Source organism: Siniperca chuatsi, linkage group LG11 (assembly GCF_020085105.1).
Source record: "Siniperca chuatsi isolate FFG_IHB_CAS linkage group LG11, ASM2008510v1, whole genome shotgun sequence".
NCBI lineage: Eukaryota > Metazoa > Chordata > Actinopteri > Centrarchiformes > Sinipercidae > Siniperca > Siniperca chuatsi.
The window spans coordinates 20,741,733-20,766,221 of NC_058052.1; the positions used below are offsets into that span (position 1 = coordinate 20,741,733).

The following is a 24,489-nucleotide window of genomic DNA, read 5'->3' on the forward strand; positions in this document are numbered from 1 at the left end:
ACTCAGAGATGAGTGGACAGAGGCCATCCAGATGGTGGCTGACAAGCTGCAGAGACAAGAGGAGGAAAGGATCCAGTGCAGTCCCACCTCCAACATCGACAACATGGTCGAGGAGGAGATGGACATCTCCACCACACACCACAAACGCAAGGTAACAGACGCGCACGCAGGCATACAAATATATTCTCACTCTCTCACACTCTATTCTCAAAATACAGAAATTCCAGCTGTACTATTGCTGCATGTTGTCATGTAATGGGTTATTACCTTTGACTGTTTGCAATTTTAAAAATGGTCCTCACAGGTTTGTGTCAACATGAAATAGCCCCTGTAACAACAATGTCATTCAATTACTTTTGTAAATGTAGTTGGTATCAAAAGCAATGGCTACACTTGTCAGAAATGTCAGTGGCTCAGTAAAAATCCATTTTTGAATGTATATCTTTTCATAGAGCAAAGGATTGGTCAAGGAGAAGTTTTGAACTGACAGTGGCATTAGACGAAATATCAGAGGGCCATGAAGATTGTTAGGTGTCATCCAACAGGGACTATTAACATGGCTACTAAATTTCATGGCAATCTGGCCAGTAGCTTTAAATATACTGTACCTTGCTATGGGACAAAGTAACCAACAGAGCAACAGAATAAACAAAGATTGCCATGCTTTGGCTTTCTGATACCCCGCCCTCTCCTACAGGGAACGGCATCGAAACGTTATACTTTTCTGGTACTGACTGAAATGTGTCCATAGCACTAAGGATCAAAATCTATCAAGTACAGAAGGTTGGCATCAGAAGTCAGGTCATATTAGCAATCTTGTTGACTTGATCAGATAGTTCAAGTTTTTTGGGGAAGTTTTTTGGGGAGTTTTAGGATGTATTTTATTCAGACAAAGATCTTGGCTGCTTGTGTTAAGATACCATTTTAACATTTGAGAAGTTTGGCTTCTTTTGTTAAATGATAAAAAGAGTTTTGTAGAAAGACATGATTATTTTCCACAAACCAAGGTATCAAAAAAAGTATTGGTAGCAGGTGCAGACTCGCCATCGGGAAGTTCAGGAATTTTCCTGGTGGGCCGGTCTTGTGAGGGCTGGTCTTTTCTTCCTAACACTGCCATTATATAGCCTCTATACATACAGATATTCAATAGGTCATCTTAGCTGCAGCGACACGGCTGGTGCAATCCGTAATAGCAGGTAGCAGTGACCATCACAACTGAAACTGAAAAGATCTAGCACTCGTTAAAAGTATGTAGCACTCGTTGCCAAAACATGGATAGTAAGTGAAACCTGCGGCAAAGTGTGCTAAGGTAATGGATTTATTTAAGCAGAAACATCAAAGAGGATTGAGCAGGGAGCAGGTGCTTAATCATGCTTACATGCTATGTGCCGTGAACTATCTAAATGTTCGTTAACCTTTAGGTTTCAATGCTAGAGTCCCACTGCAGGTTTGACCATTTGACCAAGGTTTAACTGGTCAGACTCAGTGCACTAATGTTTAGAAAAGTTTATACTAATTTGTCTAAAGTGTTTTAAAAAATCGTCATCAACTTCAACTGTAAATGGGTAAAATAAACATGTCAATTTTATCATTTTCTTCTAGTCTACTCATCAATTCTTTTTTTGCATTGTAGCCTCTAAGACATATAATATTTGATAGCCAGCCCAGCAATTAAAATGATTTGTTAAATAGCCTTCTTACTTACTCTACAGGTGAACATGGCTCTGAACAAGTTATTTATTGTTGCATTACAAGGAATAGAATGAATGGCAAGTGTGTTGCATAATACACCACATATGTATTTGCCTATGTCAAGGTTGGACTATTCATCATTCATTTAATGAATACAACAATATTTGATGCTCATGTCAGACAGTCCAAATGATGTCTGTTTTATGCATTTTTAACAAACAGATGAACCTGAGTCAGACAGGGAAAGTTTTGAGGAAGTCTTTGCAGGGACCTCTATGGAGACAGGTATGTGTGACGACCAGCTAGTGCCACTGAACAATAGAGTTTAGAAGTAATTGAAGCATACATATGTTCTGCGTTGGTCTTACTGATCGAATACAACTAATTACTGGTCATCTGGAAATGTCAGATGCAGAGTCAGACAACTTTGAATTTTTGCTTTCTGTACACACATGGGGAGGAAAACCTTGGAAATTTAGTTTAATAATTTAACATGTAAGTCTAACACAAACAATACAAATGAACAGATTGTTTTTTTTTTAAATTAATAATTCGTTGATCGACAAACTTGTTGTGTCAGTTCGAATTTGGTGTATCAAATTGGGGCCGCTTGACACCAAATTCCCGGGCTGCTTTTTGTTGCCAGTCCGCCCCTGGTTGGTACTCAAACTCAAAACAAGGTGTTGTATTGGCAGTTGTATGGAAACATTTCAAGGAAACACAACCCTACACTGCTAGTGGGATAAGATCATAACATATCAACTATTAAACTTGAAGCCCAGATGAATCACTGACATTGGTTCTTCTGTGTTTCCCTCCCCAAGACAATGAGTGACTTTGACTACCTGAAGCTGCTGGGAAAGGGAACCTTTGGTAAAGTGATTCTTGTCCGAGAAAAGGCCAGCGGGAAATACTACGCCATGAAAATCCTTAAAAAAGAAGTCATCATAGCCAAGGTTAGTCTAGCAGAGACTGTTCATCTATTGATCAATCTTTTTATCTCTTTTACCATATTTTAAATGGGCCACATAAAACTGAACTTTGTGGCCTTTTTCTGATGAATTAATTTTAAGTAGTGTCGGATGTCAATATCTGATGTTTTTAAGTGCTCTTCAACTACCTTATTTAGTGTTTTGATTGAAACGTTTTTTTACCGTGTCTGTGCAGGATGAAGTGGCTCACACACTCACAGAGAGCAGAGTACTGAAAAACACCAGACACCCCTTTCTCACTGTAAGTACCTCATAAACACAAAACATATATGGTTTAAATTCAGACATATGTGCATATGCAAATGTACCGACATCTGTAAGAGTGCATGTCACATGCCACACACACATACACATACACGCGCGCACACGCAGACTGCATATTGATCCTATACATACCTGAGTCTCAAGAGGCTTATTATGAGTTAGATACCAAATTATTGTACATTAACGACCGCATCTGTTAGCATTACACTCTGTGTTTGATGTACACACATTAGCCGCTGCTCATTTCTATCACAAACCCTGGAAACACACAAACATATATATATGATATATACATACAAACATATATATATATATATATATATATATATATATATATATATATATATAATATATATATATCCATATTTTACAAGAATGAAAGAGAGAGCAATCACAGTTCACATCTGAGTTAACCCCTGTCACACCTGCAGCCACAAAGAGACTCCAACCTGGAGTCCAAACTCCTAGCTGTTTTAGCTAGAATGGGACCAGACTGAAAAACGTTCACTCAATCACTTCACTGTGCTCTGTATAGGGAGTTCATGTTGAAGACGAGTACATAATGTATTATTTGGCAAAATCAAAAACAATATTTGATAATATTCAAGTCATCCCTATGTGGAACTGGTTATGTCTGTGCTGTTACAGAAATTAAAGAGAAAGCTATTGTGTCAGTAAATGCATCATGCAGCACTTGTACACTACTTTTTCATTGCACTGTAGGATAATTTCCACTATATACCGTAAGATTTAATACATCTGACTATACAAGTACAAACCTAAACGACAGACATGATAAACATTGGCCTGTACTGTGGATAATAACAGTTGATGAAACTGTCCACAAAAACTGAAACTGTCCACGGTGTTATGTTTGTGACACACACACGAATCAATGCCGTTAAATTGCGCTTATGTCTCATTTCAGTCGTTGAAGTATTCATTCCAGACTAAAGACCGCCTCTGTTTCGTCATGGAGTATGTGAATGGAGGAGAGGTAAGACACACACATGCACACACAGTTTCATGATGCTTGTGCTGTATGTGGTTACCCATCTTTGTGTTACTGCTACTACAGCCGGTTAAACCACAACCCCACCACACTAACTGACAGCGATTAGGCACCTATTCTACTCTGAGCTCAAAGCTGTGTTGAAATATATTTACAGTATTTAAAAAGATGCATTTCTTGGCTTTTTTTGTCTTAATTTTGTTGAATAAATATTTATCTTAATTAATAATTATTTATCAGGGTTATGACAAGCGTTTTAATTAATAATATATCACTTTCCATTGCTGCAGATGCCAGTGTTAAACCAAACTAAAATAGATTGTATTCCAAAATAAGATTGAATAAGTTGTTTTAGATATTATTTCAAAGATGGTCTCCTAAACATTTGTCTGGGTTTATAAACGTCTCTCACAGATAAATACACAACTTTTACATGGGAGGATACAGTGTAATTGGAGATGTGTGAGTCTGCGACAGCAATGCAGCAAAGGAATGTTAAGACGTGCAAACACTCAAGAAGTGGCTGAAGTTTGACTGTTGGACTGCTTTCTAAAACTGTTAATTTGCCAGCCAACTGGCCTCTCGCTTGCCTTCTCGTCTCTCTTTTCCGTTCCATCCATCTCCTGCTTGTGTCTATTTGTGAACACACCTATGGGGCAGATATAGCTAGAATGACAGTCGGAGATGAAATGAGTTTGGATTCCCCCACTTCTCACTCGTTTTTTGCAATCTTGGTTCATTCCCTCAGTGTAACTGTCACCTGCTCCCCTCCCAGTTAGTTAGGCAGTTCAGCCAGTGCCAGGCCTGAGCAAATACACACACACACACTCACAAAAAACACCAGCAAACCCACACATACTTAGACAAACACACACAGCAAATTTTTACCTCTACGGACAAATTGTGACCAAACATGCCTCACAAACGGGCACACACACACACACACACACACACAACCCATTACAAACCTGCCACAGTCACAGCTGCCAGTACACTGATGAAGGCCCACCTGTCGTGTAACCCCCCCCCCACACACACACACACACAGACACACACGCACACGGACACCATTTTAGCAAGGTGGTCTGTGAGCATCACTCCAGCGGCCATATGCAAACCTCCCTGAACAATTAATGGGGAGATGTGTGCCCCTTGGCCTCATGGGTAATTTGTACGACTTGACTGGTGCACCGCAGCAGGCTGGTGTCATTTTGGTGCCACTTGTGTAGCTGTGTGACAGTGATAACTTGACAACTGATGGCTAGGGAGAGAGTAAGAGAGAGAGAGATGAAGAGAATGTCAGGTAAAAAAGCAATAAAAAAGCAAGACAGAGGAGAAATGGGAGGTCAGGCCACCTGGGGAAAAAAAACAAGCTGCGTAGTCTTTTAAAGTATGAAGATGAGCTTCTTGCCAAAAACGAAGAGGGATGGATATGAGAATGGAGTAAATGAAGACGGATGCTCAGGGGGGCAAGGCCAGTTAGGCCACTAATGAGTGCTGCACTGGAGGCTGTTGGGATGGGAGGGGGGGGGGGCATTGGCGGCGACGGCAGCGGCGGTCGGCCTGTCTTTAACTAGACTGGTGTATTGATTAAACCCTTGATTTGGCCCCCATCGCCGAACTCCACGCCAGCACCGTGCCAACCTAGCCCAGAGGGTAACGTGGAAGAGGTATGTGAGTGTGTGTGTGTTTGGTGAGGGGGGCTGCTAGATGAGGCGCCAGCTGCCGAGCGCCTCCACCCGCCCTCCTCCGAGACGTCCCTCCCTCCCCACCCAACTCCTCTCCACGCGCTCCCCTCACACACACACACCCCCTGCTCACCCTCCCCTCCGCTATCTATCATCTCAATATGGTGCGGGCAGCCAGTTTGTGTTGTGCTAATTTCCTCCAATAAATCAGTAATTATTGCTGTGCCATCCCTGCTGTCTCTCCCCTCTCTCTCTCTCCCCCGCCCTCTCCCTCTCTCCCTCTCACCCTCTCTCTTCCTCCCTCCTTCTCCCGCAGCTGTTTTTCCATTTGTCCAGAGAGCGGGTGTTCTCAGAGGAGCGCACGCGCTTCTACGGTGCCGAGATCGTCTCGGCTCTCGACTACCTGCATTCAGCCAAGATTGTGTACCGGGACCTCAAGGTAAACAGAAACTGAGAGGGGAGGCTGGTTGGGGGCATGGATGAGAGTGATCAGCTATTTGAGAGAAAACTTTTAGCTCCCCCACCTCTTGTGTTCCACAGTTATTTATTTATTTATTTTTTCATCCAGGAGGAAAGGAGTGGCTCAGGATGTGTGGTAATTAAGGAGAGGGACAGGGACAAGCTCACGCAGACATAAAGCAGTAAAGAAGCGTGGGAGGTGGAGGAGGGAGGGAGGGGGTGCTGATGCCACAGAGGTAGAGAGGTAGATGGCTCTGTCTGAGCGTCTGCCTGGCAGCCTTGGCCCCAGCCCTGCTCACAGCAGCCAAGAAAACAGAACAGGATAAAAAGCAGACAGAGAGAGAGAAAAACACTTCAGCCATTAAAATTAAAAGGTTGAGTGGCTTCACTACACGCCTGAAGTTTATTTCCCTCCTCTGCTTGGAGTTTGGGTGCCTGAGTGTGTGTACTGCCACTATGTGGGGTAATACAGTATGGTTTTCATTAACCGTCTGACTCCACCGTACAGAAAAAGTATTTTGGTCAATTAACAAAGCATTACAGTATTGTGTTGATTCTCAGTCACGAATGATGAGAATTAAATATTATTCAGAACCTTTGACAAAAATCTCTTGAGATGAATTCAAGCCAGTTTTCCCTTCATGTAACTCCAAGAAATGCATTGTCAGGACTACAGTTTTCTCTTCAGCTTCCACTGATTTTTCTTTGTTTGATTCCGATGGTGAAAGTTGCATTGTGGGAATTGCTGTGTATTTTGTTTCCCTTCCAGTTGGAAAACCTGATGCTGGATAAAGATGGCCATATCAAGATCACAGATTTTGGCCTCTGCAAGGAGGGAATCACAGATGCTGCTACCATGAAGACCTTCTGTGGCACGCCAGAGTACCTCGCACCTGAGGTAACGTTTTTGTTTTCTTCCTGTCTGTTTTCTTTTTTCTCTGGTTTTCTACTGTTTATTTTTTCTGGTTTCTTTTTCTCTCACGCCTTAACCTCTACACCCTCTTTCTTTTCCTATTCTTTATCTTCGTCTTCTAAGATGTTTCTTTCATGACATAGTAATGATCAGTGTTTTTTCCACCTTTCCACTTCTTCACTCTCACTTCTTGCTTTGATCTTCACCACCATTTTGCCCATCTGTACACTATGTGGCCCTATTATGCAGTAAGTTAAGAGTCAATACTAGAATAACCTTTAATTATTGGATCTCTAACTTTACAAAAAAACAAAAGTAAGATATGATGGATAATGCAAAATATAATGTCAAAGCATTTACTACTATACAAGATTCAACACATTTATGTGCCTTGACAATCCTAGGATAAGCAACATGAGCCAGGAGGAAAAGGTTCTTTTTATTTAGCATTAAATATGAGCATCAAATCAAAAAGCACATTTTTCAGAATCACTTTACCTTACTGTAACTGACTATGCATCATGTACAGTTACAACCATATATTGTCAGATCAAGTAACTTACTGTATGTAGCATTAGTCCATCACCTGCTTACCAGGGTCAACCTAAATATTCATCAATCACAAAACAAAATCAACATCAAAACTTGAATAGATGTGCTTGATGATATTCTGCTCTACTTACAGTATATCATAGATGACATAAGACAAGATTGCATGTGAGACTATGTATAGTACGGGTATTTTGGTTACATTTTTAATTACAATGTGACCAAATGGTGATGGATTTGATGACCACATCCACAGCACAATGTAGACTCTTTTTAAATTGCATTAATCAATTGATAAATGACAGAAAATTCAGGGACCGTATGTTAAGTTCTGTAAACTGAGCAGATTGACTGAGGCTTTGTAGTACATAAAAGCATCTCTGGCATCCAAACATACACCGTACCCTCAACTCATGAAGTGATGATCCAGGTACTTTCTCGCAAGCCCTTACCCATAATACCCTGCGTTTTGCAAGGACTCAGATGTTTGAAACCTTCTTATAGTGGAATTTATGTATGTACATTTCATTTGCAGACTTCACAGACGAACACTTTCCATAATATCAGGATGAACAGTAAATACGCAGCTTATCCGTGTGAATGAGGGTGTTGGTTGAATTGGAAAAGGGCACAGCGCAGCGCTTACACACATAAACACAAACACATACACAACTACATTCTTGTAATAGTTTTTTTTTTTTTGCAGCCATCCGCTGTCCAGCCATCAGCGCTGCTTCACTCGAAGGCCAGCAGATCAACTGGCGAGAGTGTTGCAGGACTGTGGGTGGTGGAGACAGAGCGATGTAGATGTGGAGATGAAGGCAGGAGGGGAGAGGCATAGTGTATATCCCACTTGAAAAAGTATGGAGGACAATTTGGCGCAGCATTTTGTGCTTTTTTTATAGAGTCCCTTCCTTTGCGTGCCAAAAGCTGATTGGAGGCTGTTGGTTATTTTTCACAGGATGTGCGTCTGTGTGCATTTATGTGTGTGCGCGCGTGTGTGCTGTGTGTGTGATTGCAGTAGAAAGTGCGGGCTAAAGCGAGGCAGATGGCGGCAGATGGGCGAGGTTGGAGGAAGGTGCTCGGAAAAAACCTGGAAATCTACACCACCGCCGCCGCCGCCACTCACCCGCCCGCACGCTCTGCTCGCCCGCCCGCGTGTAAAAATAACACAGATTGCTCAGAGCCAAGTTACAGAGATGCAAAGTAGCCGGGATTAAAAAGAGAAGGGGGGAGGTGGGGGTTGAAGACAGAGGAAGATGAGAAGGGAGAGAAAATATTTCAGGGTTACAGGAGTGAAATTCAGACAGTTCCCATGTTTGTCGTCAGTGAAAAGGGCAGATGAGAAGTGAATAAAGGTTTGTGTCTGCTGCGTGCCTGAAGGAACTCGTACACAGACACTTCCTCAACACAACGCTGTAAAGTGAATAATTCTTCAGCCGAACTTGTAAAGTATTGGATTGAAGCGTTATTATTTGTTTCAAGGATAGTCAAAAATAAAAAAAGATTAATGCGAGATTAATGAACAATAAGCAGTGTAAGGTCCTTGTAAAGGGATGGAACAGGATCAGTGAAAACACATGGAGAGTGTTTTTCTCTGTTTTCTCATATTTTTTTGTGTTTGACACATTTCCTTGTGGCTAGTGTTGAAGGGGATGGATTTGGGCTTTTTCCATTTATTTGTATGTGTTTGTTTTTATTTTGTTTGTACGTTGTATATGTTGGGCATAATGATTTTTTTTTTTACTGTAACTGTAAATGTTTCATAAGCATAGCAGCACAATTAACATCGCAAAATGTCAGAACAGTGTCACCATAAACTGATTTCCAAATGATGACACTTTGGAGATTGAAGGTGCGACATCAACAATATGTGAGTGTATGTTCACCGTGCCGGGTATGTGAGGTTTGTGTGTGTGTTTGTGTTTGTGTAGCCTGCTGGTTATCTGGGCTGGTATAGCCACAGGCTGTGTGTGCCCATCCCGTCCCATCTAGTCCTGTCCAGGCTGCCAAAGCCCCCGTCCCGCAAGCAGCATCTAGCTGCCACATGGCTGCCCCAACAGGGACCAGGACAGGACAAGACCTTCTCCCTCACGGCTGCTTTTAATCAGAGCTCTCCTCTCCTGCTGATTTATCTCATTTGTTACGTCTTCTGTCTTGTCCTATTTATTTGTCCTGTCTTTTTCTAAAATATACACATAACCACACATACTGTACACACACACACACACACACACTCCCATGCCTCAATGCCTAGGGCTGTGGGGCAGCATTCTGGCTCTGTGTGGATTAATCTGCTCCCTGCCTGCAGCCGAGCTGCCACCACTTTCTTTGGTCCCAGGACACACACAAACACACACACACACCCTCTTACACTAACATGCACATAAATATACATGCTCAACTGGACAGCTTGCATTTGTATACATTTCTGTACCTTTTTGTACAAAGACTCGACACACAGCCCTGTAGATCAGCACAGAAAACAGCCTTGTAAGCTGCTCTGAATTTCATAAACTGCACACTCTGTGTGTGTGTGTGTGTGTGTGTGTGTGTGTGTGTGTGTGTGTGTGTGTGTGTGTGTGTGTGTGTGTGTGTGTGTGTGTGTCCCTCCTCAAGGTGCAGGGACAAAACATCACAAACCAAACATCTCTTCATTTGCCTCACTCTCAAAACTTTATGATGAGGACGGATAAATATTCCATCTGCTGTGTGTGTGTGTGCCTGACAGTCTCCCAGCAGTCTAAGCCAGTGTTATCCCTCCAGCCGTACCAATCAATAGAATATCTGGAGCTGGCGGCGCGCTTCGTTCCCCCAGCTCTTCTCTGCAGCTGCCAACAGGGTGACCAGCTTAATTCTCACACAAACACACACACACATACTCACACATAAAACAGCACTCATAAGTCTCTTATTAACTTCCACGCACATGTTGACTTGCACACACTGAAACAGCCGCCTGCATCATTAGCAGTTTGGTGTCGAGTGTGTGAGCTCTGTTCAGTTAATGACCAGCTTTCTGTGGTATTGAGCTGCTGTGAAAACTCGCAGGCAGCTGTTTGGTGTTTTCTCTCACCTGGTCTCAGTGCACCATGGCATTTAGCATCATTTACACTTGGGGTTGTACAACAGAACCTCATCTGACATGTATTAGGAGAAACTGCCAAGTAAAATGTTAGAAGACATTTTCTGCCTACCTTTAGAACCCTTCATTATCACTGTGGTGATTGTAAATTACAGCAGCTCTCACAGAATTGTGGGCTTTAAGATGCAGGATTCCTGATGTGCAATATCAAGAGAACAATGAAAGCTTACCTTTGACTGAAACAAGACCTTTTTGGCTTCTGAGTGAGAGGTGTTCACCTTTTGTTTAATCACTTTCATTATATGAAATACAGATTAATTTTGAAGTATCATACTCATGGATATTCACCACTATAAAATATAATAATAATGTCAGTTTTGACTTCAAAGCTGCATTTTTATAAACTCAAACCACCTTCTCATCTTTTGACCCAGTTGGTGTGGAACATCGGAGCACAAGTACTTTAAATATAAGTTAAATTTCAGTATGCATTACATTTGAGTGTTTTTGTGTTTTTCTTAGTTTGTTGGTTATGTATTTTCACATAATTGTCAGTCTGCAGTTTGGATAAAGTCTCTATTCTAATGAATCTAAGCTATTTATGTATTAATGACACTTGTGCTATCTGCATCTGCCACCCATCTCGCTACTGCTAATGGCAGATATTAGTTCAGTGTTTTAAAATCTTTTTATATTATGCCATTTGCTGTATAGTTGTATTGTGTAATTTATAATAGTCGTGTCAAAAACATGTTTTTGTGTGAGTATGTTTGCATTCATTTATTTGTGTCTGTTAAGAGTGTGCTCACATCCACCCTGCCTGGTCCATTATTAACAGTGAGTGAGATGTTATTATTATTATTAGCGAGATGTACAACATATGCTGTTCTGGCTGCTCTCCAGCCCTGCCTGTCTGTCTGTCAGTGTCACACACACACACATGCAACACAAGTACGCATGCACACATCTACACTCATCATGTTAATAAGCTTCTTATGTTAATGAGGCCCTCAACAGCACCTGAAATACCTTTCTTCCTGCGTCTGCCTCCCTTTTCCTCCTCTTCCTCGCTCTTCCAGAGGTGAGCAAACAGGCATGAGAGGATGAAAGAGAAGGAATGAGCGAGGGAAGACATGATTAGAGGAAGGAAAGACAGGATGGGGTGGACAGCACAAGGAGAGCAGGCAGGGAATAGGAGTAGGAAGGCAGCCCAGACACAAGACTTTGTTTGATACACGAGTGACTTCTTTCTCCTCCACACACACGCGCGCACGCACACACACGCACACACACACACAAAACACAGCAGCTCACAGTACAGTACCTGTGCTAGCCAGCTTGGAGGTTGGACTGGCCCTGACCCATGCTGCGTTTTCCATCCAGGGACGTTCCTCTCTGTCTCTGCCAGGAGAGGATCAGTGTGCCAGAGAGACCTGGCAGGGACCATAGGGGGCATCTGGTGGGCCACGCCAGCACACTGACTCCCTTACTGTAACAGGGGCCTCTGAAGACCTGCCATCCCATGATGTTTGCCTCTGTATGTGTGTGTCTGTGCATTTTGGGGGGTGGGGCTACCGTCTACACCTCAGCCATGTTATCTGTGCAGCCACTTCTGTGGCAATTTTGACAGTTTTTATTTATTTATTTTTTTTCCCTTGAGCAAAATGGCATATTGACTCTCCTTTGCTGTCTTTTCTTGCTCATCTGTCTCTTCATCGAATACCTTCGGCAGTCTGTATTGTCCAATAAAATAAATGCAGAAATGCAGAATAAAAGCAGTTGTCCAATAAAACAAATAGTCACTTTTAAAAAAGCAGAAATTGTGTATCTGTCTCTACTCTCCTCAGGTCCTGGAGGACAACGACTACGGGCGGGCGGTGGACTGGTGGGGTTTGGGTGTGGTGACGTATGAGATGATGTGCGGCCGACTGCCTTTCTACAACCAGGACCACGAGAAGCTGTTTGAGCTCATCCTCATGGAGGACATCAAGTTCCCGCGCACTCTGTCGGCCGACGCTAAGTCCCTGCTGTCCGGCCTGCTCATCAAAGACCCCAACAAACGGTGTGTGTCAAGGTTTAGTGTCAGTAAAAATGTAGAGATGTGAACACATGTACTATACAGACAAAAAAAAATGGCAAATTGAGGGTAATGAAAGAGGTTTGCAGGTGAATAATTTTTATCCCTTACATTTAAAATCATCTCTTGGTTGCATTTTGGACACACAGAGGGATTTATTTTAGTCATTTTGCTAAATGTTCCTAAAAGAAAACTGAATAAATCTCTGCATAACTGAAAGAAGGAAGGAAGCACAGCTTGAATAAAAATTAAAAATTCTCTCACACCTTCTTGCTTACTGCTGGTATATTGATTTTGTAAGAAAAGAATGCACTTATTTACTCAATTTCCTGATTGTCTGTGTTTCTCATTGTTTCATTCACCAACTGACCTAATTACTGTGTTCCTCTGATTGGATAATTTACCCAGCTTCTGTTTCTATATCAGCAATAATAGAGACACTGTGCAGGAGTATTTTTTCACTTTTGTTTAAGTTATTTTGCCAAAGAAAGTAATAAATATCTCTTCATAACTTCTGATGACTTATAAATTTGATTACTTTTTGTTGAGCTTGTTGGTTCAAATCAACAGCATCAATATGTTGCAATCATGTTGCTTCTACTGAGCTCAGTTTTATTTTAACATTCCTCTCGTCTCCTCTAGGCTTGGTGGAGGACCAGATGATGCTAAAGAAATAATGAGACACAGTTTCTTCTCTGGTGTTGACTGGCAGGATGTCTATGATAAAAAGGTATGGAGCGACATGATGGTGAAACAATGTGTACTGTGCCATTGTTTTGTACAGTCTAATAAAGCATAATAGGATGGTGTAAAATAACTCACCATAAAGATATGTATTTAAGTTATTTAATTCCCTTCATTTTCTTAAGTTCAAATTTTGTGTATTGTAATTGTATGATGAATTGTATTGGTAAGAGGTAACACATCATGTGCATATATCACACATGAACACACAGGCAGCAGTATAAAGCACAGGGCATTATGTAGAGGTGTGACCTTGTATCCTGGAGGTCTATCAGTCTGTGCATGTGTTTTCTCGCATAACATCACCTCTCTATTTCCTCCTCTCCCCCTCCCCTCCCTGCTTTTGTGGTAAAACAAAACAAAAGTTCAAATATAAATGCAGAGAGACAACTTACACACAAAGACATCTGACCTGGTGTGTGTGCGTATCTATGTATGTATGTATGTATGTATGTGTATATATATATATATATATATATATATATATATATGTCCTACTCAAGACATTGGCGGCTGCATTTTGAAGCTGTTCAATGGCTTTTACAGTCACATAGTCTGCTAATGGAGTGTATCTGAATCTGAGATAGAAAGCATCACATTTTTTATATATTGAGATGATGGAAGGCTACTTTGGTGATGCTGCTGAAGTGTAAATAAAAGTTGAGGTCAGGAGCAACAAGAAATGTGGGGAGAGAGAGAGAGAGAGAGAGGGGTATGACATGCAACAAAGGTAGTCCGGCCGGGAGTCGAACTATGGATGTTGCAGCTATGTGGTATGCGCTTTAACCCTTCATCCACCCCAACTGCAAGAAGTTTTGTGACATCCAGATTTTGACGTCCTTCGATCCGCTGCTTTGAAATTGGGAACAGCAATAGCCAGTGTTATTGTACAATCTAATCTTTCCTCTTTGTGTCCTCCTAATGTCTCTGCCTCAGCTGGTCCCTCCCTTCAAGCCTCAGGTGACGTCGGAGACAGACACCAGATACTTTGACGAGGAGTTCACAGCCCAGACCATCACAATCACTCCACCAGAGAAATGTGAGTCTCTCTCTCTCTCTCTCTCTCTCTCTCTCTCTCTCTCTCTCTCTCTCTCTCTCTCTCTCTCTCTCTCTCTCTCTCTCATGCATGTACAAACATATGCCCACATTAAAACTTGACGAAATCTCACTTTAATTTTTTACATAGCTGCAAATATTCTCAATGGAGAGAAAAATATAGAAATAAACCAAGTGACAGAAAAAGTTAATTCTCTGGTTCGGAGTGTGTGTGTGTGTTGATCAAGCATTGGGAGTTAAATATTACGTTACTGTTAAAATCGCACACATCTCACCAAAAAGTGCATGTGCTGTATATGTTTGAGTCGTTATAAGTCGAATCATTTCTGTAGAGGATCATGATGTTAATAAAACTGTTTGGCTGCACGTTGATTAGATTGCATTTGTAAAGCACCTGATAGTGATCAAATTCAGCTTTTTAATTTTTGTAGTTTCAAACAATTTCAGTGCTCCCTCTCTTTCTTCAGTTTGAGACATTTCTCCTTGAATTAACTGGGGGAACATCCACTCAAAAGTGCTGTTGTCTATTTATTCAAGTGTCTCTGTAATAGTCCTCGGGCCACATGCAGCTCTTCACAGGCTTGTTGAAATAAAAACGCCGGTTTCAAAATGTTCGGCACTGAATTATGCATGAGTGGAACCGATGTTCTCTCTGCGCTAATGTAAGGTTCCACTTGTTTTGTAGGTCGCACATCAGTTAGTTAGCAAGAGATTGGCACATCAAAGACACGCTCTTTAATTAAATCGTGTTCGTTTAAATCCACAGTACAATAATGTGACACAGACACAATGCTTTGTAATGTTTGATTATATTTTGAGATGATAAAATCAACCAGGCAGTTTATACATTTCCTATTTGATTTTATGTATTTATATTAACTGAAAAGTGAATGTTAATGGTAGTAATCAAGTCAGTAATTATCTCTGAATCCACATTTTTCTTTAGTTGACGAGGACGGGATGGACTGTCTGGACAACGAGAGAAGACCGCACTTCCCTCAGTTCTCTTACTCTGCCAGTGGGCGGGAATGAACTGTCCATCACTGTGACATCATCACAGCTGGTCTCTGAGGTCATCAATGTGGGACAAAAAGACCCACAGCTTTGGACCGACCCAGAACAACCCAGACTCGAAGGATGTTGCCCGTCTCCTCCTCTCTTTTTCACCTCTCCAGTCTGCTCCTCTATTTTTATTTTTTTATTTATTTTTGTGAATTCCTTTTAGAGAGAACTTCCAGCCAAAATTACTTTCTAATCCTGCACTGCAACCCTAGGTGATCCGAACTGTGATGTGATCAGTTACTATGTAATGTCCCTTTAATGATAGGAGCATCACCGGTGGCCTGCTGTGCTTTGACATGTGTCGGTCCTGCCAAACTCTTAAAAACAAAACACTTCTGATCAAGTTAGTCAGCAACTGATTCATTTTTAAGGAGACGTTTTTGTGGCTTCTTATCTGTATGATGGAGATACAGCATTTTAAGTCAGTCAAACCCAAACTGCCGTTACTGGTTGTATCTCAGGCTTTTACAAATAGACGGACGCTCAGACTTAGAAAGACACTCAGGTCTGAGTTCAATTCCTCACGTAAATAATTCTGGGATTGACTGAGGCTGCCTGGCATTGAGGAAGCAGTTGTCATCAGTGAGCAGAATCCTACACACCTCATATTGTCAAGCAGGATTTGACTCAGGTTTTGCTCAGTGCAATTCATTCTTGTTGTTGCTGCTATTTCAACTACTACAGGTACTATTACTCCTACCACTACTATACTACTACTGCTACTACTAAACCCCGGTGCTACACTATTAGCTTAATGCTGCAGATCATTATACAGGCGCCAGCAACACATCAACCACCTGTATTAACGTCTATGCTTGTACAGCTGCAGAACAGGTGTTGCTATTACTCCTAATGTACTGCTATTACACATCAACTCTGTAGATTAAGATGATGATAGGATGTCATGGTGTGTGTGTGTGTGTGTGTGTGTGTGTGTGAGAGAGAGAGAGAGAGAGAGAGAGAGAGTGTGCGAGGTACTATTATGGGTTTGTGTTTAAGAACGCACCTCAAAGCACAGCAGTTCAGAAGGATGAAGCTCCCCAACCATGAGCTTTACTACGTTACCCACAATGCAGTGCAAGGTGGTTGATATATCCATCACAGCGGAGGTGAAAATGAGAGGAAAACGGTTGGTTTGAATGTTCCCCCCAAAATGTTTTTAATTTATTTCTCAACTACAAATTCCTCTGAGTTTAAATCTCTTCTGCCCCAAAAGGGAAAACAATACCGAAACAGTACTTTGTGACGATGATGGAAAGCTTTACTCTGACATATTGTTGTCTTGGTGTTGGGAACCATATGGCTGTACCTCTCTGTGTTTGTGCAGGAAAGGGAAACTGCAGCAGGAACAGATTCACCACAGAGTGAAAAGAGAAGTCCAGGATGGCAGGTTGGGCATTGTGATGAGAAGAGAGAGAGGGAGTACAGGTGAAAAGCTCCAAGAATGATGAAATATTTATAATATGATAATTTATGACATATTGATGAGTGAGGTAACAGCTGGTTTCCTGGGAGATTCTTATACAGGATTTTTTTTAAAAAGACATTATGGTCTGTGAGGAGGTACGCATCAACAGTTATGGGTTTACACCAATCACAGCAATGGCTATAATATATATATGTTCTATTTATTGTTCTACTCATCGGTTTTATATTTAACTTTTTCTATTGTTATTACATTATTCTAAAAAAAAAATATTTCTTAGAGTTGAGAGGAAAAAAAGGCACCTCAAGAAACAAAAATGGCTGAAGAATGTAGGAGGGAAAGCAGATAGCCTTCCTGCTCCATATTATTGTTTATTTTAATGATGTTTTTGTGTTGTTGTTTTGTGACCAAAATGTGACAGCTGAGACGTGACAGGACAGATTAAAAACAGATGATAGTTAACTGTGAGCTTAAAGATACGTTTGGGACAATGATAGAGACACAGCAATCTATTTATTTAATCACCCTTTCTTATCCAGCTTTATCCAAATCATTCTACAGGTGTTTAGTGTGAAGGATCATCTCACCTGATTGGATACTGACACAAATGTCCCCCATATTTAATCTTACTACAGGTTGGTGAAGGCTGAGTCAGAGTTAAGGGAGAAAGAAGAAGTGGAAGTTGAGCAGAAAGAAAACAAGTGCAGCACAGAAGTCTGAATGTAAAGCGGTGAGCATGGAAAAGATTCGATACTGAGCTTTAAGTGCTACTGTTTATTGTAAGTGTGTCGAGATAGAGTCTAGGAGAGAGTTGAAAGAGGCAAAATGTGAGTTTGTAAGGTTGGTCAGTGTTTTCCTGTTCTTTGGATTTTAGATGAGAGAGCATTTTCCCCTGCTAATGTTACCTTTATTTTAAGAGTGGGGATGATTAGAGTTGGGCCCCGACCACTAAACAATCCCTGCACTCTCCTCCGTCTTTAACGTGTGCTGTCATTTCTCCGGTCTGGACTTTGTTTGTTTGCGTCGTCATGTCTTCCAGTCTGACCAACAAGATTTTAAATCCCCTCAATTTCTCTTGTCTTCAAACGCCAGTAAGCCTTACGGTTTAGCTCAGAATAAGTCAAAAACTTTGACATCCAGCACTTCAGAGTCAAAAAAAATCACCAGATGTGAAGAAATATATTTTTAAAAATTTGAAATCTCAACTGCATGTGGAAGACTTCACCTTGAATATATCTGGATGCCACAGATTAAAAAGAGAGCACCAGGGGATGTGCTCTCATTAGGCATAGAAAACTGTAATCCAATATATTTATTTAAATGTTTTTATTATTATCATCGATGGATAACTTGAATTTCTTTTCTATTTAATTTATTTGATGTCATTTTGTTTTGGAGTTTAGCAGTAAGGGGGTGTAGTTGTGTTTCACTCTGCAGTTTAAGTCTTCAGACTTTGTTCTAATAATAAATGCCTCCTTTTTTTTCCTTTACAGATATCTCTTATACGACACATTACCTATTTTTCCGCTGCTCTTAAGTCCGTATGCTTTACCCTTGCACATTCATTAAATTGCTATTAGCTAGCAAAGGCGCTTTATGGCAGAAAGTATAAAAGGATGGCGCTGGCCTGCATGCTGTAGTCCTCCTCTGTCCGCATTACCAGTCCTGAGTCAAAGTGGCACTCAGAACTCTTATGAAAAATACTTCTCTGTGATCGATTGAGCCTGTCTGGCACAGCCGAAGCAGCCGAATCCCACCCAGCTGGCACCCTTGACAGCCTCAAGCGAACGCTCCCAAGTATTTGGAAGGATTTCAGCTTTGATTTGACCCAGGTCTGCGAGTGACTGAGGAGTTCTTGCTGTATGTGCACGCTTACCGCCAAAATCATTAGAAACCAGAGTTCATAAAACACCGCTTTGTAGCGTTGGACACAGCACTTTCACATCCATCACTTTTGATATGATTCAGAGGAATCTGATTCAGCCCTGCTTTAAAGGAAGATTTTTAGCTTTTTTTAAAAATGTTTTTAAGAAAATGAGGATTTTTAAAGCACATCTCCCCTCCACATACAACCGATCAGCTTTCATGTTGCTCTGATGTCCAGAGTTGGCAAAACCTGGGTGATTGTGTCCCACATCCCAGAGACGGGTCAGTGCTGCCACTGCAGAGTGGGCTGTGGATCACACTCAGTGGACGTTTTCAGTAAATTGGTCAGTCTTCATAAACTAAAATGTTTGGAAAAATCCACTGAGCAATCGTTGAAACTCCACTGATGTCACTGACTCGTTCCTCTCGCTCCTCTTCTGTTTTGAAAAGTTTTCCCTCCGGTGAGCCTCCAACTCTCCTTGTTCAATTTTCCACAGATTCAAGTTCATTTACTGGCAGCAACAATGCCAGAGGCTGATTCTGAGGTCAGACGTCATAAAAAAATGTTACGTTTTCCTCCAACTACTGTAAGTGGAGAAGGTGGAGCTTAGTAATCCTCTTCATCAACATGGGTTTTACCTTAAAGACTGAATCAGTCTTTGGCACGTGTCAGTAATTTAACTTTGTCTCGGTTGTTATCACCAAACAGAGGTTCTTAAACTGGACGCTGAAGTTCAGTTTAAGCCTCTTCACAGCTTTAGTGGTGCCCTCGACTGGTGTGAATCAACAGGATGTGAGATATCTGATGCTGCACTGATAGTGTTCACTCTTAAAGCTGCTGCTGTTTGTACTGTACATCTATCACACACCAGATCTGACTCCAATAGTATTTGAATAATATGTAAAATCCTTTCAAAGACCTCAGCTGCTCTGTATTGATCTCGCCCGTTGTTAATGAACGGACGGCGTCAGCCAAAAATCACAAGCTGCACTCAGCCTGGCGTTTAATGCAGATAATAAGTAAATGGCTCCAGTGTTTGGAAGGGTTTCTGAAAGTATTTGACCTCATGTCTGCGACAGAATTCCTCCCCTCTCTTCTCTCTCTGGTACTAGTCTACTATCATCATGATTATTAACATGAACAAGCATGAGAAGCATTTATTTATAAACAGCAAACAAAAAACGGCAAACATGTACAAATATTACAAAGTGTAATTGAGTTTTAATTTCACGTCCATGTCCATCTACTGTAGCTTTACAGTTGTATGAGACATTTTTCTGGACAGCTGCCAGTTGTTCGCAGAGTGGGCCGTGTTTCCCTGAAGCACTGTAATACTGAAGTCAGCTCTGCTCTACGACATGTCAGTGGAGCAGAGACAATGTCGACTCTGAGAGTGTCGGGAAACTTGGCAGATCGATCAAACAGCCTTTTTCTGTCCCCTCATGCTGTTAGGATACAGTGCTGCTGGCCAGTGAGGCCGCGAGGATGTGAAAACAACAAATTACCATCAACATGAAGCTGTTTTTTACACTGTACATCCTTAGTATTTTTACACATAAAATGTATATGATAGGGATGCACATTATTTTCCTTCTTACAGACAGCTTCAATAAAGCACTATGTCAATCTGCTGTGGTGTCGACTTCTTGTTTGCTTTGTGGCTAAAAATATTATTATCTTCTGAACTTTCAGTTCAGTTCAAATGTTAAAAATAAAAATGACACATGAAACTCGAGATATTATTCAGAGTTCAAGCTTTACTTTGTCCCATAAAAAATGTGAAACAAAAGTTTTGTTCTAAAAAAGAAAAAAAAGGAAATCTATAAAATAAAATATAATGATAATTTAGGGCATTCCAAAAGCTCAATAATGCACAAATGTTTAAAAATGTAAAAAAACAAAACAACAAATTAACACTACATCCTGGTACCTCTAACCACTCAATATATTGCAGTAACAGTCTATTGCCAAATGTAAAATATAAAATGGAAATGATGAATACATCTGTCTCCCTGCACATCATCCTGGGTGAAAACATAAAATATGTTTTATATGTTAACAGGAGATTTCTGAGAGTGAAAACATCTAGATCCAAACAGAAAAGAGGAGGAAACAGGCAGGACAGACTCATGTGGACAGAGTATCGACTCGTCTCGTGTTTGGGAGCTAGAAAGACACAAACACACAGCATTCAATAAAACCGGTATCTGAACATCTAACGCACATAATCTCTCTCTGATAATGAATCAGAGCAGAATATAGACAGCGTGTTTTTCAGCAAATCCAGAACCAGACAGAATCATTAGTCATGAAGGGACAAGCGTCTTCTTACTGATTTTATTTTAGTAAACTGACAACTACAACGTGCACCTGGAGAGAAAAGACACCATCACTAATTCATTTAGTAACAGAACAGTGAGTCACACACTCTGCTGTGTGTATGAGAGGTGATGTGTGTAGGTGTGTATGTACCTCTATGTGTAGGTTATGCATCTCCTCGGTGAGTGTGTTTCTCTCCTGCATCAGCTGGTTCTGTTTGGCCAGCAGCTCACACACCTGCTGGGCGCTGCTCTGACAGTGACGGTCCAACTGCTGCAGTCTGCAAAACACACACACACACACGCACACAATATTGACTGAAACTGTGTGAGAGCAACGCATCCTCCTGGCTGATATAAAACCAAATGTTGTAAATATTGAAAGAGAGCTGCATCCACAAAGAGCTTTTAATATCACTGGACTTTGTGCTGATCAAGTAATCAACACTGTTTACGTGAATGTGACAGCAGTGTTCGTTTTATAATTAGAGTGCAGACAAGGAGGTGATGCAGGAGCTGAAAAACAGTGATACACATAATCGATATCTGACAATACTGATTCTAATGAGTGGATCGGATTAGGGCTGCAACTAACATTTTCATTAGCTATTCATCTGCTGATGATTTTCTCAATAAATCGATTAATTGTTTTGTCTATAAAATGTCAGCCAATAATAAAAAAATATCAGGTGACGTCTTCAAATGTCTTGTCAGACCAGCAGTTCAACACCCAAAGAAATTCAGTTTACTCTTCTGAATGAGAAAGAAAAGGATCAAAACTTCAAATTTGAGAAGCTGGAACCAGCAAATGATGACAAATCGATTAATTAACTAAAATTGTTGCAGCTCTGGATCGGATATCGGCCACGTGACTGATCCACATGTTGCTTCTTAGTGACTTAGTCATCAAAAAATTGTAACAGGAAAATGTTAAACCCTCTAAAACAATACAATTAATGTATGAAAATCTCTACTACGGTACATTATCCTCTTCTGTATACTTTTCGACAAAGAACTACTAGATGGTATAATTAAAATTTTTAATTTTAATTCAAGGTTTAAATCAGTTATGGGGGAGAGAAAAAAATGGGATTGTGTGCATTTCTACTGAAAAGCAAATGTGCGTAAATGTACGCAGATTTTTTCTCTAATCTTTACTTTTTGTGGATCATTTTCCCTCTTTGGGCCTTGAACAGTTATTTAAATGAAAACATGGGAGAACTTTAGAAGGGAAATCATTCTTTGGTGGAACTGCTAACAACTCATCAGAAACCTGTGTTAAACTTTCCTCGTGGAGTTTTTGACCTCTAGTAGCGCTATGGAGCTGTTTTTCTATGAGTGGGTCCCCATTTTGTTTATGCGTGCACACAGTGTGACGCAATACATATCCTGCCAATGGTTTCACACTATTCCACCGATCAAAAGGTGGCAGTAATGCGCCAAGACATGTAGAAATGTGCAAACAAAGGCAGCAAAGAAGAAGACTACAAGTTAGTAAACATGAATGAAAATACAGGATTTAAAATGTTCAAAGCTCTGCAAATGTTTTATGAGGAAGGAAATGCATTCAACACATTTGTTCAGATGCACACAATGTGTTTTGGTGAGAAACGGTGAATGTAAACATAACTTTTGTTTGTTTACAAGAAAACTCCACAGAGAACCTTTAAGGGACCCCAAGTAAACACTGCAGGGTGTTTTCTATTGTATTTTATAAGCTTATCATGTGTTTTTAATGTAAAATCTTAATTTGAAAAGTAACTAGTAACTACAGCTGTCAGATAAATGTAGTGGAGTAAAACGTATGATATTTTCCTCTGAAATGTAGTGGAGTAGAAGCATAAAGTAGCGTAACATAAATATACTCAAGCAAGTACAAGGCTCGGGGGAAGATGTCATTCATCATTTCTAAGTGGAAAACATGTTGACTGTTACTTTGTTTTCAGGAGAGCCTGTATTTTCACTGCACTCTAACATGATTGTGTCTGGACACTGGGTCAATTGATCAAATTGCTTAATATTACATTACATCACCATACTGTCATCATGTAGTAGCAGGTTAACAGTCTGGTGAGAAAGTTGTGTGTGCAGTTTCCATTACTGGGACGTCCCAATTAGCGTGTCCCCTCTGACACAGCCGCTCCTGCAGACAGTGAACTCTTTCACTGCACACTGGGAGTATGCGTGAGAGTGTGTGTGTGTGTGTAGGGAGGTGGTGTTTTCCAGCTGGGGTTTGGGGGTGAGGCTGTATGAATAGTGTGTGTGTTTGGGGGGTGGAGGTGGAATGTCTGTTAAGAGATTTCCCACCAGCAACCCATTATTTCATCCACCCATTCAGTCAGTCATCCCCTCCTCTAGTGCAGTGGTGAACTCATTCACTCACACTCCCCTCCTGATAATGAGGCAGCCATCCATGTTTATATTATTTTATAGGATTATACAGTATATCAGTCACAGAGGCCATTTTTCCCCAGTATGAGTACGTTTACTGGTGAAGTACATTTTGCTGATAATACTTCTGTAGTTTTACTTAAGTAGGAAAATTAAATGCAGGACTTTTACTTGTAATAGTAGAGTATGATTTATTTTCTTGAGTAAAGGATCTTCTTTCGCCACTGTCTCACAAACACATTATAGCACAGTAACAGCGTGTCAGTGGTTTCGCAAACTGGGGATCGGGACCCTCAAGGGGCCACAATAGAAGTCTGAGGAGTAGTGAGATGATTAAAAAAAAAGTTAGGAACGAGTCTTTTCTAAAATCTTTTTTTTACCTCCTTACGCCTCAAAAGACAATTAAAATGAAATAGTCTGAGAAGGAAACATCACTCTGGTTGAACTGCTCAGAGCTCGTATGCAGCCTGCGACAAGGAATTGCAAGGAGGATTTCCTTGGATATAAAATATCACAAGCCAAAAACCTTTAAAAACTGTATTGACGTGAAATATTCTTGAGTAATCTTTCACTTTGTCCGTAGCTATTTCAACAGGTTCACAAGGCAGAAATGATGCATGTGATAAAGAAACGGAAAAGAGAGGAGGAGCAGGAGGATGAAGAGAGTTGTGGCTCGGGGCAGAGAGAGACAGCGAGAGGTAGCTGGGGGGGGGGACAGATGCCCCTGCCCTGCTGGTCATGTTGGCAGTGGCAGGGCTGCCAGTGTGTGACAGACGGGGGAGGCGAACATCCCAACTCTCCTCCACAATCTGCTCCCTGCTCCCCCCCCACACATTGTCCTCACTCTGCCCTGCGCTGTCTCGGTTTCCACCGCGGGGTTTAATCCTGCTCCTG

General features: G+C 41.1%; 2 protein-coding genes across 10 annotated transcripts in view; one reads left to right on the top strand and one right to left on the bottom strand.

Annotated features, from left to right (window-relative positions):
* Positions 1-20,517, top strand: part of akt3a (v-akt murine thymoma viral oncogene homolog 3a) — a 57,292-nt gene extending 36,775 nt beyond the window's left edge. For 3 of the 8 annotated variants that reach the window (XM_044215464.1, XM_044215463.1, XM_044215466.1), the window contains 11 exons: positions 7-151; positions 1,915-1,977; positions 2,517-2,648; positions 2,860-2,925; positions 3,877-3,945; positions 5,965-6,087; positions 6,877-7,005; positions 12,502-12,716; positions 13,374-13,461; positions 14,412-14,514; positions 15,478-20,517. In XM_044215464.1, coding sequence (XP_044071399.1) covers positions 7-151; positions 1,915-1,977; positions 2,517-2,648; positions 2,860-2,925; positions 3,877-3,945; positions 5,965-6,087; positions 6,877-7,005; positions 12,502-12,716; positions 13,374-13,461; positions 14,412-14,514; positions 15,478-15,563 — 1,219 coding nt within the window. In that variant the 3' untranslated portion in view covers positions 15,564-20,517. The remainder of the gene's footprint in view (positions 1-6; positions 152-1,914; positions 1,978-2,516; positions 2,649-2,859; positions 2,926-3,876; positions 3,946-5,964; positions 6,088-6,876; positions 7,006-12,501; positions 12,717-13,373; positions 13,462-14,411; positions 14,515-15,477) is intronic. The other 5 variants (XR_006380007.1, XR_006380006.1, XR_006380005.1 and 2 more) reach the window with 5 other exon arrangements.
* Positions 20,518-20,623: 106 nt separating this feature from the next.
* Positions 20,624-24,489, bottom strand: part of sdccag8 (SHH signaling and ciliogenesis regulator sdccag8) — a 48,065-nt gene continuing 44,199 nt past the window's right edge. Inside the window, exons 17-18 of one of the 2 annotated variants that reach the window (XM_044215456.1) lie at positions 21,359-21,485; positions 20,624-21,052 (exon numbers count right to left, since the gene is read on the bottom strand). In XM_044215456.1, coding sequence (XP_044071391.1) covers positions 21,014-21,052; positions 21,359-21,485 — 166 coding nt within the window. In that variant the 3' untranslated portion in view covers positions 20,624-21,013. Of the gene's footprint in view, positions 21,053-21,357; positions 21,486-24,489 lie in introns of those variants that run through there. The other variant, XM_044215457.1, reaches the window with a different exon arrangement.